This window comes from Anomaloglossus baeobatrachus, chromosome 2 (assembly GCF_048569485.1).
Source record: "Anomaloglossus baeobatrachus isolate aAnoBae1 chromosome 2, aAnoBae1.hap1, whole genome shotgun sequence".
Taxonomy (NCBI): Eukaryota; Metazoa; Chordata; class Amphibia; order Anura; family Aromobatidae; genus Anomaloglossus; species Anomaloglossus baeobatrachus.
Genome location: NC_134354.1, coordinates 720,210,235 through 720,227,541, shown reverse-complemented (window position 1 = coordinate 720,227,541; position 17,307 = coordinate 720,210,235). Strand labels below are relative to the sequence as shown.

General features: G+C 46.8%; 1 protein-coding gene across 8 annotated transcripts in view; it reads left to right on the top strand.

Annotated features, from left to right (window-relative positions):
• Positions 1–17,307, top strand: part of FRY (FRY microtubule binding protein) — a 645,836-nt gene that overhangs the window by 534,078 nt on the left and 94,451 nt on the right. For all 8 annotated transcript variants that reach the window (XM_075337351.1, XM_075337349.1, XM_075337348.1 and 5 more), the window contains 4 exons: positions 2,420–2,570; positions 6,609–6,712; positions 12,518–12,703; positions 13,562–13,760. In XM_075337351.1, coding sequence (XP_075193466.1) covers positions 2,420–2,570; positions 6,609–6,712; positions 12,518–12,703; positions 13,562–13,760 — 640 coding nt within the window. The remainder of the gene's footprint in view (positions 1–2,419; positions 2,571–6,608; positions 6,713–12,517; positions 12,704–13,561; positions 13,761–17,307) is intronic.

Below are 17,307 nucleotides of genomic sequence, written 5' to 3'. Positions count from 1 at the left end.
AGGGCAATCAATAATCAAAACAGAGCAAGGAATAAAACATGACTTTTACTATATACGTCTAAAATCGATAATAAACACACACAAAGTGCAGAGCATAATTATAAAGTGCACCGGAGTATTTTTCGTTTTATAAGGCGCACCGGATTATAAGACGCACCCCAAATTTAGAGCTAAAAAAAGGTACAAAAAAATGGGGTCCGTCTTATAATCTGGTGTTGTCTTACCGGAGGGGGGGCAGCAGTGGTGGTGAAGCGGGGTCACAGGAGGCAGAGGGTGTGCTGGCAGCCGCGGCGGGTCCGTGGCGGCAGGCGCGGCGGGTCCGTGGTGGGAGCCGCAGCGGGTCTGTGGCGGCGGGTGACAGGTGGAGCAGGCCGGTGAAGTAAGTGTCTCAGTGTGTCCGCGGTCCCGCTTCAAATGATGGCGCCTGGAGCGGCGCATGCGCAGATGGAGTGCTCATCCAAGGGCTCCATTTGCGCACGCGCTGACTCCCGGAGCGGCGCGTGTGCAGATGGAGCGGTCATCCAAGGGCTCCATCTGTGCACGTGCTGCCTCCCGTCGCCATCATTTGAAACTGGGACCGCGGACACACTGGGACATCTGCCGCACAGCTGCCCGCCCGAAGCACACACGCACAGAGTGACAGCGAGCAGGCCGCCCGCACGCACAGAGAGGCAGGCGGCACCGACAGGCACCCGGCTGCCCGCCGCACGCACACACAGAGAGGCAGCCGGCACCGACAGGCACCCGGCTGCCCGCACGCCCGCCGCACGCACGCACAGAGAGGCAGCTGGCACCGACGAGCACCCGGCTGCCCGCCCGCACGCACATACAGAGAGGCACCCAGTCGCCGCACAAAAAGCAGCCCGGTAAGCTGTATTCGGATTTTAAGATGCACCCCTCATTTTCCTCCCAAATTTTTGGGAGGAAAAGTGGTCTTATAATCCGAAAAATACGGTAGTTGTATACGATCTCACCTGATCCTTCCCCATGAGTAGATAAACCAAATACACAAATCCGATCATGTAACCCAGGCAGAAGATATGATGGCAGGTCCGAGGGTATATAGCTATTAACTAACCCCTGTCAAGCCCCATGCAAATACGTCCGCCCTAACAAGGGCAGCACCCAAGTGTGATGGCTGTCCCAATAAACAAATACGACCCTCCCAACGTGTTTCCCTCTCTAATTAGAGAGTTCATCAGGGGAGATAAGGAATAGTATCAACCTGCAGTGGTTGGGATCAATACAATATTCGCACCACACCAGTGGTGTGTGCAAACAAACAGTGGCCACTGCACTTTCTTTGTGTTTATTATTGATTTTCGACATATATATATATATATATATATATATATATCTATATATAGTAAAAGTTATGTTTTAGTCCTTGCTTTATATACTGAATATGCCATAAATGTACAATACATGGATCACCCTCCAGAGCGAATGAGACACCAATATTTCATCACTTTTAGAAACCTGGCCATGCAGGAGCTGCACACTTTGGTTTTATCTTTCCATACTTGATTATAATATCCTAAATCAATCATATTATTATTAATCCTCTCGTCCTATCAGATTCTATTATAATTCTATTGATAAAGCTTCTATTAGGGTATGTGCACACATTACGTATTTGCTGCAGACATTTCTTCATCAAAAACATGTCCCTTTACAGAAAAAATACTGCCTTTAAGGGGTTGTCCACTACTTCTGATTCCACATGTTTCCGCCAGGTAAAATAATAAAACGTATACTCACCTCCTGTACTGGCGCCCTTCTAGTGGTGCCGCGGCTCATATGGGGTTGTGACATCACACGAGCCCCACATCCAATCAGCGCCAATTACTGTCTCCCTGCTTTCAGACCAAATGGGTAAATCAACAGGAAGTGAGCTCAGCCACAGTGCTCACTTCCTGTTGATTGTTCACTCGGTCCAAAGGTGGGGAGACAGAAGCCGGTACTGATTGGATGCAGGGCTCGAATGATATCACAACCCCATACGTGCCGCGGCACCACTGGAAGGGAATTGGTACAGGAGCTGAGTATAGGCTTTATTACTTTACCTGGGGAATCGTGGAATCAGAAGGAGTTCCCTAGCAGTGGACAACCCCTTTTAAATTTTTAATTTTTTTTACCAGTCTTTAGAATGGGAAAGAAAACAACTATAAAAACCCTGAAAAAATTAATATGCTGCAGATTTTAACCTGCAGGTAAAATTAAGCAACATATGAGATTTCAGAAATCTCATTCACTTTGCTGGGACAGTAAAATGACACGTATTTTAAAGCAAAATCGCGATGTGTGAACATACCCTTACTGTCTACAGTGTGGTTTTTTTTTCTTTGTTTTTTTTTTAAATGTGTAATTTATCTAATCATGTCCTGACTGTTGTGACGATGACATTTACCGTTTCTAGATGACCCAGTGTCTCCTTATATCAGCTGGATGTTAAATATAGTGGAGAGTAACCAGCCACAGCCGCTACCAATGCCCTGCAATGGAGGATGTTGGGCGCCACTCGTAGACTATCTCCCTGAGACTATTACCCCACGGGGACCTCTACATAGGTGAGGCGCAAACTAGTTGTTGTCAGCTCATGTGTAAAGTGATGATAAAGAGTTGTATAAAGTGTAATTCTCATTCCTAAGGGACGTTCGTTTAGGCTTTTGACTCATTGTTTTGAACATGTAAATATAATTTTTATTTTTCTTACAAAAATGTAAGTTTTGGACCCTATTGGTGTCCTCATCTGCTTTGTATAAATGCAATTACTGTTTAGGTATATTCTCTATAGCGACTGTATTCACACTACCCACAGAATGTGGAGCTGTGAATAACCCCACCCACATCACTGATTGGTAGCTTTCTGTGTATAATGTATATTGGCAGAAAGCTGCTAATCAATGGTGGGGGTGGGGTTACACGCTGAGCTGTGAATAACCCCACACACACAACTGACTGGCAGCTTTCTGTGTACACTGTATTTTGGCAGAAAGCTGCTAATCAGTGGTGGGGGCGGGGTTACACGCTGAGCTGTGTATAACCCCGCCCACACCACTGATTGGAAGCTTTCTGTGCACACTGTATATTGGCAGAAAGCTGCTAAACAGTGGTGCAGATCAGCCTGCGCATGACCTAAATGTTGGTGCGTGTGGATGACGTAGGACGCGTCATGCATCCAGGCTTCAGAAGAAGGAGGACCAAGATTGAGGTGCCGGTACCGGAGAACGGAGACACCCATCTGACCAATCTGCACCGCACCACCCCTTAGGTGAGTATTATAAAGGGATTTTTACGTTCTACACAGCAAACTGGGCTCTTTTATATACAGCATGTTTTAATACTGTATATAAGAGCCCAATGGTGGTGGCTGCAGTTTATAGTCGCCAAATCTGGTGACCGGTTCCCTTTAAGTAATTTATAACCAGCATTGTTTTGTGTACTGAGGAAATTATCCAGCCCTTTTTTAAAAGCTGTTATAGTATCTGACATTACTACCTCTTGTGGTAGGGCATTCCACAGTCTGACTGCTCTAACTGTAAAGAACCCTTTCCTATTTAGCTGCTGGAATCGCTTTTCTTCCACTCGCAGTGTAAGCCCCCTGGTCCTTAGTATTGTCTTTGGAAGGAATAAGCCATGTTCCAGTCCTTTATATTGACCACACATGTATTTATACCAGACCTGGTCAAAGGGCGGCCCGCGGGCCACATCCGGCCCGCCTACTCTCTGTGACCAGCCCGCCCATCTTCAGCCAGTACAGTGGAGCCGGGATGCTGCGTGCCAGGCAGGGAGAGATCCTGCAGCTCTGCACAGTCAGTGCAGGCAGCGGAACGCAGGAATCTCTCCTCTGTTTTTTGCCGGCACTTGAATCTCTGTGACACACGTGTGCGCTCTGATGTTGTCAGTGCAGCGCGCGTGTGTCATTTCAAAAGTTCCCGCCCAGCCGGCAGGAAAAGAAGTGGCACAGCGTTGGACTTCCCGGAGAGAAGCAGCTACGGTGGCCCCTCGCAGAACAGCATCGGCGCAGCCAGGGCCCGTACACCAGAAGGAGCAGCTCAGCGGGGGGGCCTGTACAGAGGTGCCTGAGGACGGGGACAATAAGAAGGGATAGGTAAGTAGTGACTAATAAGCTGAGGAGGGGCAATGGGGGAGGGAGGGGGAAACTGATGACTAATACTGGGGGTGTAGTGGTGTGGTTTTACAGGTGTATATGGTGTTGTGTATATGGTGTTGTGTATATAGTGGTGTAGTATATAGTGGTGTAGTACATGGGGTGTAGTGATGTAGCTTTTTTACAGGTGTAGTATATAGTGGTGTAGTAAATGGGTGTGTAGTGCTGTAGTATATTATAGGTGTATATAGGGGTGTAGTGATGTATATTACAGGTGTGTGTATATAGGGGTGTAGTGATGTAGTATATTACAGGTGTATATAGGGGTGTAGTGCTGTAGTATATTACAGGTGTGTATATAGGGGTGTAGTGGTGTAGTATATTACAGGTGTATATAGGGGTGTAGTGCTGTAGTATATTACAGGTGTATATTGGGGTGTAGTGCTGTAGTATATTACAGGTGTATATAGGGGTGTAGTGCTGTAGTATATTACAGGTGTATATAGGGGTGTAGTGCTGTAGTATATTACAGGTGTATATTGGGGTGTAGTGCTGTAGTATATTACAGGTGTATATAGGGGTGTAGTGGTGTAGTATATTACAGGTGTATATAGGGGTGTAGTGCTGTAGTATATTACAGGTGTATATAGGGGTGTAGTGATGTAGTATATTACAGGTGTATATTGGGGTGTAGTGCTGTAGTATATTACAGGTGTATATAGGGGTGTAGTGGTGTAGTATATTACAGGTGTATATAGGGGTGTAGTGGTGTAGTATATTACAGGTGTATATAGGGGTGTAGTGCTGTAGTATATTACAGGTGTATATAGGGGTGTAGTGATGTAGTATATTACAGGTGTATATAGGGGTGTAGTGATGTAGTATATTACAGGTGTATATAGTGGTGTAGTATATTACAGGTGTATATAGGAGTGTAGTGGTGTAGTATATTACAGGTGTATATAGGGGTGTAGTGATGTAGTATATTACAGGTGTATATAGGGGTGTAGTGGTGTAGTATATTACAGGTGTATATAGGGGTGTAGTGATGTAGTATATTACAGGTGTATATAGGGGTGTAGTGGTGTAGTATATTACAGGTGTATATAGGGGTGTAGTGGTGTAGTATATTACAGGTGTATATAGGGGTGTAGTGCTGTAGTATATTACAGGTGTATATAGGGGTGTAGTGATGTAGTATATTACAGGTGTATATAGGGGTGTAGTGATGTAGTATATTACAGGTGTATATAGTGGTGTAGTATATTACAGGTGTATATAGGAGTGTAGTGGTGTAGTATATTACAGGTGTAGTATATGAGGGTGTAGTGGTGTAGTATATTACAGGTGTAGTATATGGAGGGGGTGTAGTGATGTAGTATATTGGGTAGAACTGAGTTAATTATATTAGTCCGGCCCTCAAAAACCATCCCAATTTTTCATGCGGCCCCATGGGAAAATTAATTGCCCACCCCTGATTTATATATATAAATGAGATCTCCTCTGAGACGTCTTTTTTCTAAGCTAAACAAATTCAACTTTTCCAACCTGCCATTATATGGGAGGCCTTCCATTCTTTAATAATCTAGTTACCCGCCTTTGAACGGACTCTAACTTCTGAATATCCTTTTTAAAGATGTGGAGCCCAAAACTGAACCCCATATTCTAGATGTGGCCTTACAAATGATTTATAGAGCGGTAACAATACGTTGGGATCATGGGATCTAATCTCTCTTTTTATACACCCTAAAATCTTGTTTGCTTTTGCAGTTGCTGCCTGACACCATTTACCTTACACCATTTTTTCATATACCTGCCTAAAACCTTTGCAGTATTATATATTTGAGTGAGGCTTTATATTTTGGTCTCCTTTCCCGTCATGTAGCTTCCATGAAAGCAATACTTTGTTTTTACGACATAATCAAATAGGGGCTTATATAATCCCATATCAGGCGAAAATGTCTTTGCTGTATCAAAGGTAAAAACTCATTTACCACCAAACGCTTTTCTCTTATCCTTCTTTTACTCCTGACATTGGCCCGATGTTAGAGGACATGTGGTCACATGCTGAAAGTAGAAGTGAGTTGTGGTCTCGCTCTTATCTGGATGTGGCGTAATAGGCCTAATGTCAGGAATGCAGATCTCAGACCCCAAGTAACAACACACAGCAAACGTCTGATGGCAGCGCTCCGATAAGCCGGTCTTGTTAGTTCATTGCTATGTGTACAGACTGCCCGTGTGAGCTCGCTGTTATCAGCGCTGACATTTTTTGCATTGCTTTCACTATTTGTGTTGAAAACGCATGGAGACAAAATGCAGACGCGCACCCCCTTTGCTACATGAAAGCTACAAGAAGACTTCAGATCTCGATTTCTGAAAACATCGAAGAAATCGTATTAATAAAGATGTTATTCTTGATTTAAATATACAGCTCTTGTCTTGTAAAGAATCCTATTAAACATGCTGAACTTCTGCTTAACTTTTTTTTCCATAGGTGTAATATTGCTGTGATATTCATGGCAGAAATGGTGGTGGATCACAGTGTGAGAGAAGACTGGGCTCTTCACCTTCCTCTGCTCCTCCATGCTCTCTTCTTAGGCAAGTACCATTTCTCAGTGTTGAGATGATTTATAAGTGTCCTTCACTTGGGCCTTCTTGATGCTATTGGTCATCTCCGGCAAACTGTTTATGTGGATATTAGTGATCAGTGAGCGTGCTCCATACTCGATCAAGCTTCAAGATGCTTGTGCACGCTTGTGAATCGGCCAAATATCGCGGGTGCTCAAGCACCATGCATGTTGTGCGGCTACTGGTATTACTGTGATTGTTCAGGCACATCTCCATTGCTAACCCCTGGGCTTGATGCCAACTGACATTACACAGCTGACATCAACAACCTCCAAAAATATTACCCCGATTGCCACTGCACCAGGGCAATTCGGAAGAGCAGGGCAAAGTGCCAGAATTGGTGCATCTAATGTGATGTGCCAATTCTGGGAAGGCTGCAGGTTCTTATTTTTAGGCTGGGAAGGGTCAGAAAACAATGGACCTTCCCAGCCTGATAATATCAGCCCACCACTGTCTCCTTTATCTTCGGCTGGTTATCAAAAATGGGGGTGGGACCCATGTAATTTTTAAAAATGATTTCTTTTGATACCAGCAGGTAAGTGGAAGTCAGAGATGCAGCCATGCATTTTTCTCATGGTGTTCCCATTCCATATGAGCGCTGTTTTCATCCATTTCAGACATTTTACTGCTCCCTCCCCAGCCCTTTTTGGAGGGTCTGCTGGAAAATTGCTCGAATTTCCCTTTGACTTCTATTACCCATTGCTTGAGTCGAGGCCGTCCGACCTGCACGATTTGAGTACTGAGCAGTCGAGCATTTTAGTGCTCGCTCATCACTAGTGGATATCTAATAAATTAGGGCCAAAATTTAAAGAGAATCTGTCATGCAGGTGCTTCCCAAACCACTAGCAGCATGAAGCACAGCGTAGCTGCACGATTGCAGCCTGATATAATATTACATTACAACGTTCCGGTGTTCCAAAGAAAATCTTTGTTTTCCGGCTGGAGACTAGACTAGACCGCTCAGACTCCGGCCAGCTCTCCCTACGCCATGGCAAGTGAAAGACACCCAAGGGAGAGATCTGTCAATTATCCACAAATGCCGGTGCGTTTTACAGAATATTATACCTGGCTGCGATAATGCAGTCCTCGGTTTGGGCAGGACATGTTCCCTTTTAAAAGTCAAGGGGGTGTTCACATTTCAGTAACTGATGGCATATCGCAAGGATAGGCGATCACTTAATGGATTTTCCATCTCTGATTTCTAAAAAACAAAACAAAAACATACTTGCCTTACTACTATGCTCATCTACTACTCTGCTCCTCTTGTGATACGTCCCAGAAAAGGGTGCAATCAATATTTCCTATAAAAATGGAAGACTGAAGGGTACTCAGTCCTGCAGCCTCTTTATCCTCAGGTTCGTGAGGGTCTCTGAGATCAAACCACCAGTAATCATGAAGTGATGGCGTATGCTAGCAATATGCCACCACTGACCGGATACCCTGTAATTTATTTTGATCGTACTGATTCTTTGATGACAGTGTCAGAAGATGCAGCTTTACAATGTAAGAAAAACGTGACTACTTCCTTCTAGAAAATTGCCACCTACTGTCCACAGATCGCGATTTTGCATCTGAACCCTATTCACTTATATGAGCTTTGTGGCAATAACAGACACAACCCATGGACTGATGGAGAGTGACACACTAGGTCTTGCATGTCAGTGTGAGGAGACTTAAACGCCTTGCATGCTCCTCTGGGAAATTTAATATGCAAATTGCCTCTTCAGAATGAAAAGGACTTCAACTCTAGTATCGCCTAAAAGTCCTAAATGTCAATATCGACCCTATTAACAAGCCTTGTCTTATGACTTAAGATATATAAGCCAAACCAGAATCTCAATTTGCAGACACCTTGCACCCCTCATCAGTGCAAAGTATGACATCTAGTTTGGCCAAGTGAGAGGCTAAGACTGGGATCTATGGGGGACATTATTTCCTTAGGGAGAGTGACACACTACTTTACACTGATGAGGGGCAATACCTCGAAACATGGTGTCTGCAAATTGAGATTCTGTTTTGGCTTATGTCTCCTAAGTCAGGGGTCTAGAACCTATGGCTCACGAGCCAGATGTGGCTCTTTTGATGGCTGCATCTGGCTCGCAGACAAATCTTCAATAAAAAATACTGTATTTTCTCGTTTGTAAGACACTTTTTTTTCCCCCAAAACTGGCGGGAAAAATGGGGGTGCGTCTTAAAAACCGCATATGGGTTACCGGGCCGGCAGTGGTGGCGCAGGTTGAGCGATACTGTGGGCTTGTGGGGTATCGCGGTAACGAGCCCACAGTATCCGGTAGACTGCGGGCTGCTTTGAATCTACCGCAGTTGACGAGATCGACTTCAAGAAAATGGTCGCATAGGTGGCGCGTGCGCAGATAGGACTCCATGACCATTTTCTTGAAGTCCATCACATCAATCTGCTCATGCGCCACAGCCATTTTCTTGAAGTCGATCGCGTCAACTGTGGGAGATTCAAAGCAGCCGCCGGCAGATCAATGGCGTCCGCCGCCTTTCCGTGCCCACAGCATCACCTACCTTGCCTCCTGGGACCTTCTGAGCCGCTCCACCACCATCGCTCCTCCCTGGTGCATTTGTGGCACACAGAGGGTTAACCTTACTCGTCGCTGGGCCGGTGATGTCGGTTCCAGGGATGTCACGGGTGGCCCTGCCCGGCTTCGTGCCTCGAGGTGTCCACAATAAAAGGGGGAATAGGAGGTGGAGGTTAGGAATGATTGTCGTGACACCACCTGCAGTACACGGCCAGGAATTAGCTGCCGCTACTGCCGCCGCTGTCGCTGTCCTCGTCCTCCGGAGCGGATGGTAGTAGCAGCAAAGATGGTTTTTCTCCCCACAGGTGGATTGGGCCCTGGCAAGGATAGTGAGGGGAGTAGTAGTAGTGGCGGTAGCCATTGGCGCGGGGGGCGGCGCCGGTAATAAGAGTCCACGTCGGCTTCTGCGGTTCCAGGTGTCTTTACTCACTCATATGCCGCTCGCCCCGGGAAGTACCGGTCACCCACTGTGATGGGCCCCGTCGACCTTGAATAAGTTGAAAGAAGCCACCGGTGTTTGGAAAGTTAAGATGTCCTTGTATCGCCGTCTGAGTACAGTCCGCGGGGTCTTCCAACCCAAACTCATTACATTTTTTTTTAATTACCATTTAAATTGTCGGCTTAACTTTGAACAATAATGAAAGTTGACAAAACTATTTTAGACATCACTGAGCAAGGGAAAAATACATTAATTTGGACTGTAAGGTAAAACGATAAATCATTCTCATGGATTTCCACTTGAGCGATCTTTAACTTCTTAAATTAATCTTTCAAATTAATTAAAATCTGGAACATCTAAGGCGATTAATTGTTCCAAATAACACATTTGTACATAGGAAATTACTTGCTAATTGTACGGGTGTGAACTTCTTGCAGGTTTTGATGGTGAGTATTGAATATCACTGAAGACGATAGCAGAAGCATTTGATCCAGCTGGGTACCTTAAGACAGAGGTCCCCAACTCCAGTCCTCAAGGCCCACCAACAGTGCAGGTTTTTGGGATTTCCTTAGTATTGCACAGGTGTTAATGTAATTACCTGCCCAGGTGCTGGTTTAAACAGCAGTGCAATGCTAAGGAAATCCTGAAAACATGCACTGTTGGTGGGCCTTGAGGACTGGAGTTGGGGAACCCTGCCTTAAGAGACCCAAAGGCACCTCTGATACTTCTGAAAAGCTTTGTATTATAATTGACATCTAGTTGAGGATATGCCTATAGAATTACCATTGGGCCTAAGTGCTTCAAAGTTACAGCTTTGAACATGACATAACACTTCATGCCTGTAGTAGTCACTGGCCACGGTGGAGATCTGTCAGTGATTGGATGAGCAGGAAGTAGAGACTGATGTGGAACCTGTCAGCAGCAGATCAGGAGGGCGGGGAACCTGTCAGCAGCAGGTCGGGAGGGCGGGGAACCAGTCAGCAGCAGATAGGGAGGGCGGGGAACCTGTCAGCAGCAGATAGGGAGAGTGGGCAACCTGTCAGCAGCAGATAGGGAAGGTGGGGAACCTGTCAGCAGCAGATAGGGAAGGTGGGGAACCTGTCAGCAGCAGATAGGGAAGGTGGGGAACCTGTCAGCAGCAGATAGGGAGGGTGGGGAACCTGTCAGCAGCAGATAGGGAGGGTGGGGAACCTGTGAGCAGCAGATCGGCAGGGCGGGGAACCTGTGAGCAGCAGGTTGGGAGGGCGGGAAACCTGTCAGCAGCAGGTTGGGAGGGAACCTGTCAGCAGCAGGTTGAGAGGGCAGGGAACCTGTCAGCAGCAGGTTGAGAGGGCGGGGAACCGGTCAGCAGCAGATCGGGAGGGTGTGGAACCTGTCAGCAGCAGATCGAGAGGGTGTGGAACCTGTCAGCAGCAGATCGGGAGGGCGGGGAACCTGTCAGTAGCAGATCGGGAGGGCGGGGAACCTGTCAGTAGCAGATTGGGAGGGCGGGGAACCTGTCAGCAGCAGATTGGGAGGGCGGGGAACCTGTCAGCAGCAGATTGGGAGGGCGGGGAACCTGTCAGCAGCAGATTGGGAGGGCGGGGAACCTGTCAGCAGCATATCGGGAGGGCGGGGAACCTGTCAGCAGCATATCGGGAGGGCGAGGAACCTGTCAGCAGCATATCGGGAGGGCGAGGAACCTGTCAGCAGCTGATCGGGAGGGAACCTGTCAGCTGTTTTTTTTTTATTCATTTTTTGAAAGCACTGTAAGGCTTTTGCCAAAATAATTTCCCTGTTGGACAACTCCATTAAAATTAATTCTCTGTACTCTCAGCCAGTGTCAGACTGGGGCGGCAGGGGCCTAACGATAACATTGACTCTGGGGGCCCACTGATCAACTACATACAGATATTACATTCACAAATGTATAATATAATAATATTTATTCATTTATATAGCGCTATTAAAGCGGGCTTTACACGCTGCGACATCGCTAGCATCAGCTAACGATGTCGAGCGCGATAGCTCCCGCCCCCGTCGTACGTGCGATATTGTGTGATCGCTGCCGTAGCAAACATTATCGCTACCGCAGCTTCACACGCACATACCTGCTCTGCGACGTCGCTCTGGCCGGTGAACCACCTCCTTTCTAAGGGGGCGGTTCGTGCGGCGTCACAGCGACGTCACACAGCAGGTGTCCAATAGAAGCGGAGGGGCGGAGATGAGCGGGACGTAACATCCCGCCCACCTCCTTCCTTCCTCATTGCCGGTGGAGGCAGATAAGGAGATGTTCGTCACTCCTGCAGTATCACACATAGCGATGTGTGCTGCCGCAGGAACGAGGAACAACATCGCTAATAAGCATAAAATGATTTTTTGTTTCAGGACGAACTCTCCGCGGCAAATGATTTAAGGTGATTTAAATTGTTTAAGGTTGATCATAAGTGTCACACGCTGCGATCTCGTTAATGAAGCCGATTGTGCGTCACAAACAACATGACCCCGACGATAATTCATTAACGATATCGTAGCGTGTAAAGCCAGCTTAAGTCTATGTAATACTATACCTGGTAGTTTGTAAAAGGAATGATGAGGAGACTTCTTTGTCTGTACATATTGAAACAAGTGTATTGTGCCAACTACTGATCATGTTTGGGGGGCAAGTGACCTACTACTTCAAAGGGACCCACCGGAGGGTTCTCCTGCTTTCCTGTGGGCCAGTCAAAGTCTGCTCTCAGCTCTATGCAAAACTTAAAATCTGAATGCTTGAATATTGTGGTCGTTAACATACTCTCCTGTCATTTATAGGTCTGGACCATTACCGCCCTGAGGTATTTGTACACAGCAGGAAGCTCTTACTCCATCTTTTGATTGCGCTGTCCTGCAATAGCAATTTTTCAAGCATTGCATCTGTTCTTCTCCATACACGAGAGATTAATGAGGCCAAAACATTGACCGTGCAGTCTTCCTGCCACTCAGAATACCCCTACACAGGTAATCACGAATATCCCAAGAATTATCGATGAATGAAGGTGAATGTTGACTGGTCATTTTTCACTTGGTGACAGGTCTTCTTTAAGCAGACAGACCATCTTTCATTCAGGGTGTTCTCACTCCGGCTAACATTCCACTATGATTGATGGGAGTCAGAAGACCTCTGCTAATCACGAAACTTATTAGCTTATTCTCCGCACAGAAGTCTTCTCTACCATTATCTGGGCCGAGAAATGCAACACCGCTCCATTAAAGTGAACAAGATAGTAATCTAATATGTATGGTGGCCAGTAGTCTGTGCTCCTACTCCCTCATTTTGAGGGTTCGTGGGGCCTTGTTTCAGTCTCTAACTGATCAGTGTTGGCGTCATATACCATAGAGGAAGAAGCCAAACAAAGAAAAGGTGTACAGTAAAGTTAATTTAAAAGTTACCAATGTTAGATGATGATCTTTGTTTCTGAGGACCCCATTCTTTTTTGATCAATTAGTATTGTTAAATCCAAGGACCCAAAATGCCCATTGTGTATAACTTCACATGCCATAGACATGACTATTCCCTCTGTAGTGATTATCGTATGATGTGTATGGGTGAACGTTTAGACCAGGGTTCCCCAACTCCAGTCCTCAAGGCCCACCAACAGGGCATGTTTTCATGATCTCCTTCGTGTTGCAATACCAAGGAAATCCTGAAAACATGGACTATTAGTGGGCCTTGAGGACTGGAGTTGAGGAACCCTGGTTTAGACATTGCTACAGAGATCTGCAAGCTATGAAGTTTGGAGAACAGTGGAATGTGCAAGATAAGACCTCGTGTGCGTGCCGCAGAGAGATGCTACATTCCTGTATTATCTTTGGCAGGAGGCTTTGACTTTCTCCGGGAGTACCAGTCTTCTCCAGTGCCAGACTCTGGTCTTAGCTCTAGCTCTACCTCCTCCAGTATCAGTCTGGGAGGAAGCAGCGGGAACATCCCCCAGATCAGCCAGGAGATCGAGGATGTTGACACGTCAGCTGAAACAGATGAAAAAGCCAACAAGTTAATTGAGTTTCTGACCACCAGGTGAGCGGTCTGCCAGGAACAGATTATCTGAACTCCTGAATACTCTGCTGATAACCTATCACACAGACCTCATGAAAAATGAGGTTATCAGTGTTTGTGCAGCTATGAACACAGTCAGTTCCTTAAAGGGGTGGTCCGAACACAAAAGGAAACTTTATTTAAAATCCTATCTATTTAGTTTCAAATATTATATTGATTTTTCAGCAGTACAGTACAAACAATGCAAATAATACTTTCCCCTATCCGGGGTTACTACAAGTGAAAGTACTTAGAATAAACAAAAGAGAAGAAAAAGAGGAAAAGACAAAGAATCTAATACAGACTACTGAGGATAGAGAGAGGTATATAGAGAATAGACCGAGATAGAGATTGTAGGGAAAGAAGGAGAGGGGAAGAGGGGAGAGAGTTGACCTGCACCTAGTCCATGGGCCTCTCGAGGTGGCGGTGGCTCATGGGGTGAGGCGCAGTACTTGAGCAAGGTCATTGCCACAATCCTGATGGGAATCTATCCAGGGGGTCCATATGGCCAGAAAAAATTTCCAAGTTGTCTGACTGTGTTGTATCTATACGCTCATATATCATTATTTTTTCAAGCCTGTCCCTTACTGCCTGAATCGATAAATGAAAGGTTTTCCATTTAGAGGCAAGGTGAATTTTTGCCGCCATAGTAATGCAGCAAAGGAGACAGAATGATTTGTTGGATAGTCCCACTGTCTTATCGCCTAATGGGATGGGCCAATATGTGTTTTATATTTCCAATCATGCCACAGCCCCAGAAGCATTCATCTGATACATGTGAGTAAAGAAGTTTAAGCCTAGCCGGGACATAATCTATCTATTTTAATGTTATAATGTAAGCTAATTTCTAATATACTTCTTTTGAAAATTCCCTACCGTCACCTAACTGCACTATCTGCTATTCTATTTTTTTCTATTCCCTGTCTGATGATGATGATCGTTTGAGAATCCCCAGTGCATACTGGAATACTCAAATAACTTGTCATCAGGGGCAGTCTGTGGCAGTGACAGCAGTGTATGTCCCTTCACTGAAACAAAGCATCATTATGACACAAGTTTCAGGGGGCGGTCCCTCCCTTGCTCTGTCCCTCCCTTGCTCTGTCCCTCCCTTGCTCTGTCCCCTCGCTTGCTCTGTCCCTCGCTTGCTCTGTCCCCCGCTTGCTCTGTCCCCTCGCTTGCTCTGTTCCCTCGCTTGCTCTGTCCCTCGCTTGCTCTGTCCCTCGCTTGCTCTGTCCCTCGCTTGCTCTGTCCCCTCGCTTGCTCTGTCCCCTCGCTTGCTCTGTCCCCTCGCTTGCTCTGTCCCCTCGGTTGCTCTGTCCCCTCGGTTGCTCTGTCCCCTCGCTTGCTCTGTCCCCTCGCTTGCTCTGTCCCCTCGGTTGCTCTGGCCCTCGCTTCCTCTGTCCCCTCGCTTCCTCTGTCCCCTCGCTTGCTCTGCTTGTTCCCTGCTCTGCCCCTCCCTGCACTGTACTCGCTTTATCGATTCAGATCAGGAATAATCTGCTGGTACAAGAGCAGTTCCTATAACCGGCATGCAGGAGACCAGTGACGTCACCAGTGGGGGCAGTAAGGATGACTCAGTTGTGACTTCAACTGGTTATTTGGCAGGAACAGGCAGATGAGGAGAGTTGGGTAAACAGACAAAAAAGAAATACAAAGCAAAAGAAATCGAATGACAGTTGGCAGATATCAGTTACATTCAACTGATCAAGTATATGTAAACACTGTAGATTATTTCTAATAATTTCACTTGGCAATAACCCAACCCCAGTTCTTCCATCAGGGGAACATCAGAGTCGCCCTACTCTGATCACAGTATGCAGTTAACAAGAAAACATAAGCTTTTATAGACCCACTTATGTCAGTGGTTCATTTGACGTGGCGCCATTCGGTGGCAATTTACTACACAGTTTACTGCATTAATAAGCTCTTCTCTCTCTGTACTGTACACAAGGCAGAAAGCAACAGCCCGGCTCCCTTGGATGCTGCTCCAAAACAAATGTCTGTTTCTCAGTCTGGTTCTCGATGTCCAATCTTCAGAGCTTGACCAAGTAGATTGATCATCTTCTGGTGACAATGCTCGGGGTTTGGTCCTCCTGGTTCCTCTGGTGACAGTATAAGGTCTTTGGGCTCCTGTGGCAGTGATATGAGGGCTTCGGGTTCCTTTGGCGACGATATATTCAGTCTTCGGATTCCTCTGGCGACAGTATAAGGTCTTCAGGTCCTGTGGCAGTGGTATGTGGGCTTTGGGTTCCTCTGGAAAAATATAAGGTCGTTTGGCTCCTTTGGCAGTGGTTTGCGGACCTCGGGTTCCACTGGCAACAATATAAGGTCTTTGGGATCCTGTGGCAGTGGTATGCGGCTTCGGGTTCCTTTGCCGACGATGTATTCAGTGTTCGGATTCCTCTGGCTACAGTATAAGGTCTCCGGGCTCCTGTAGCAGTGTTATGCGGGCTTCAGGTTCCTCTGGCGACAGTATAAGATCTCCGGTCTCCTGTGGCAGTGGTATGCAAGCTTTGAGTTCCTCTGGTGAGAGTATAAGGTCTTCCTACTCCTGTGGCAGTGGTTTGCGAGCTTCAGGTTCCTCTGGTGACGATATATACAGTCTTCGGGTTCCACTGGCGACAGTATAAGGTCTTTGGGCTCTTGTGGCAGTGGTTTGTGGGCTTTGGTTCCTCTGGCGACAATATAAGGTCTTCAGGCTCCTGTGCCCGTTTGGTGTGGGCTTCGGGTTCCTCTGAGCTCAGTGTACAGCTGAAAACAATGATTTTCCCACTGAGCGTCTTAAGGCCCCGTCACACTAAGCAACATCGCTAGCAACATCGCTGCTAACGAACAACTTTTGTGACGTTGCTAGCGATGTTGCTGTGTGTGACATCCAGCAACAACCTGGCCCCTGCTGTGAGGTCGTTGGTTGTTGCTGAATGTCCTGGGCCATTTTTTAGTTGTTGCTCTCCCGCTGTGAAGCACAGATCGCTGTGTGTCACAGCGAGACAGCAACAACTAAAGGTCCAGTCACACTAAACAACTTACCAGCGATCCCAACAACGATAGGGATCGCTGGTAAGTTGCTAGGAGGTTGCTGGTGAGATGTCACACTGCGACGCTCCAGCGATCCCACCAGCAACCTGACCTGGCAGGGATCGCTGGAGCGTGGCTACACGAGTTGCTGGTGAGCTCACCAGCAACCAGTGACCAGCCCCCAGCGCCGCGTGGAAGATGCTGCGCTTGGTAACTAAGGTAAATATCGGGTAACCAACCCGATATTTACCTTGGTTATCAGCTCACGCAGCTACACGTACAGAGAGCAGGGAGCAGCGCACACTGAGCGCTGGCTCCCTGCTCTCCTAGTACAGCACACATCGGGTTAATTACCTGATGTGTGCTGCAGCTAAATGTGCACAGAGCAGGGAGCAGCGCACACCGCTTAGCGCTGGCTCCCTGCTCTCCTAGCTACAGCACACATGGGGTTAATTACCCGATGTGTGCTGCAGCTAAATGTGCACAGAGCAGGGAGCAGCGCACACTGAGC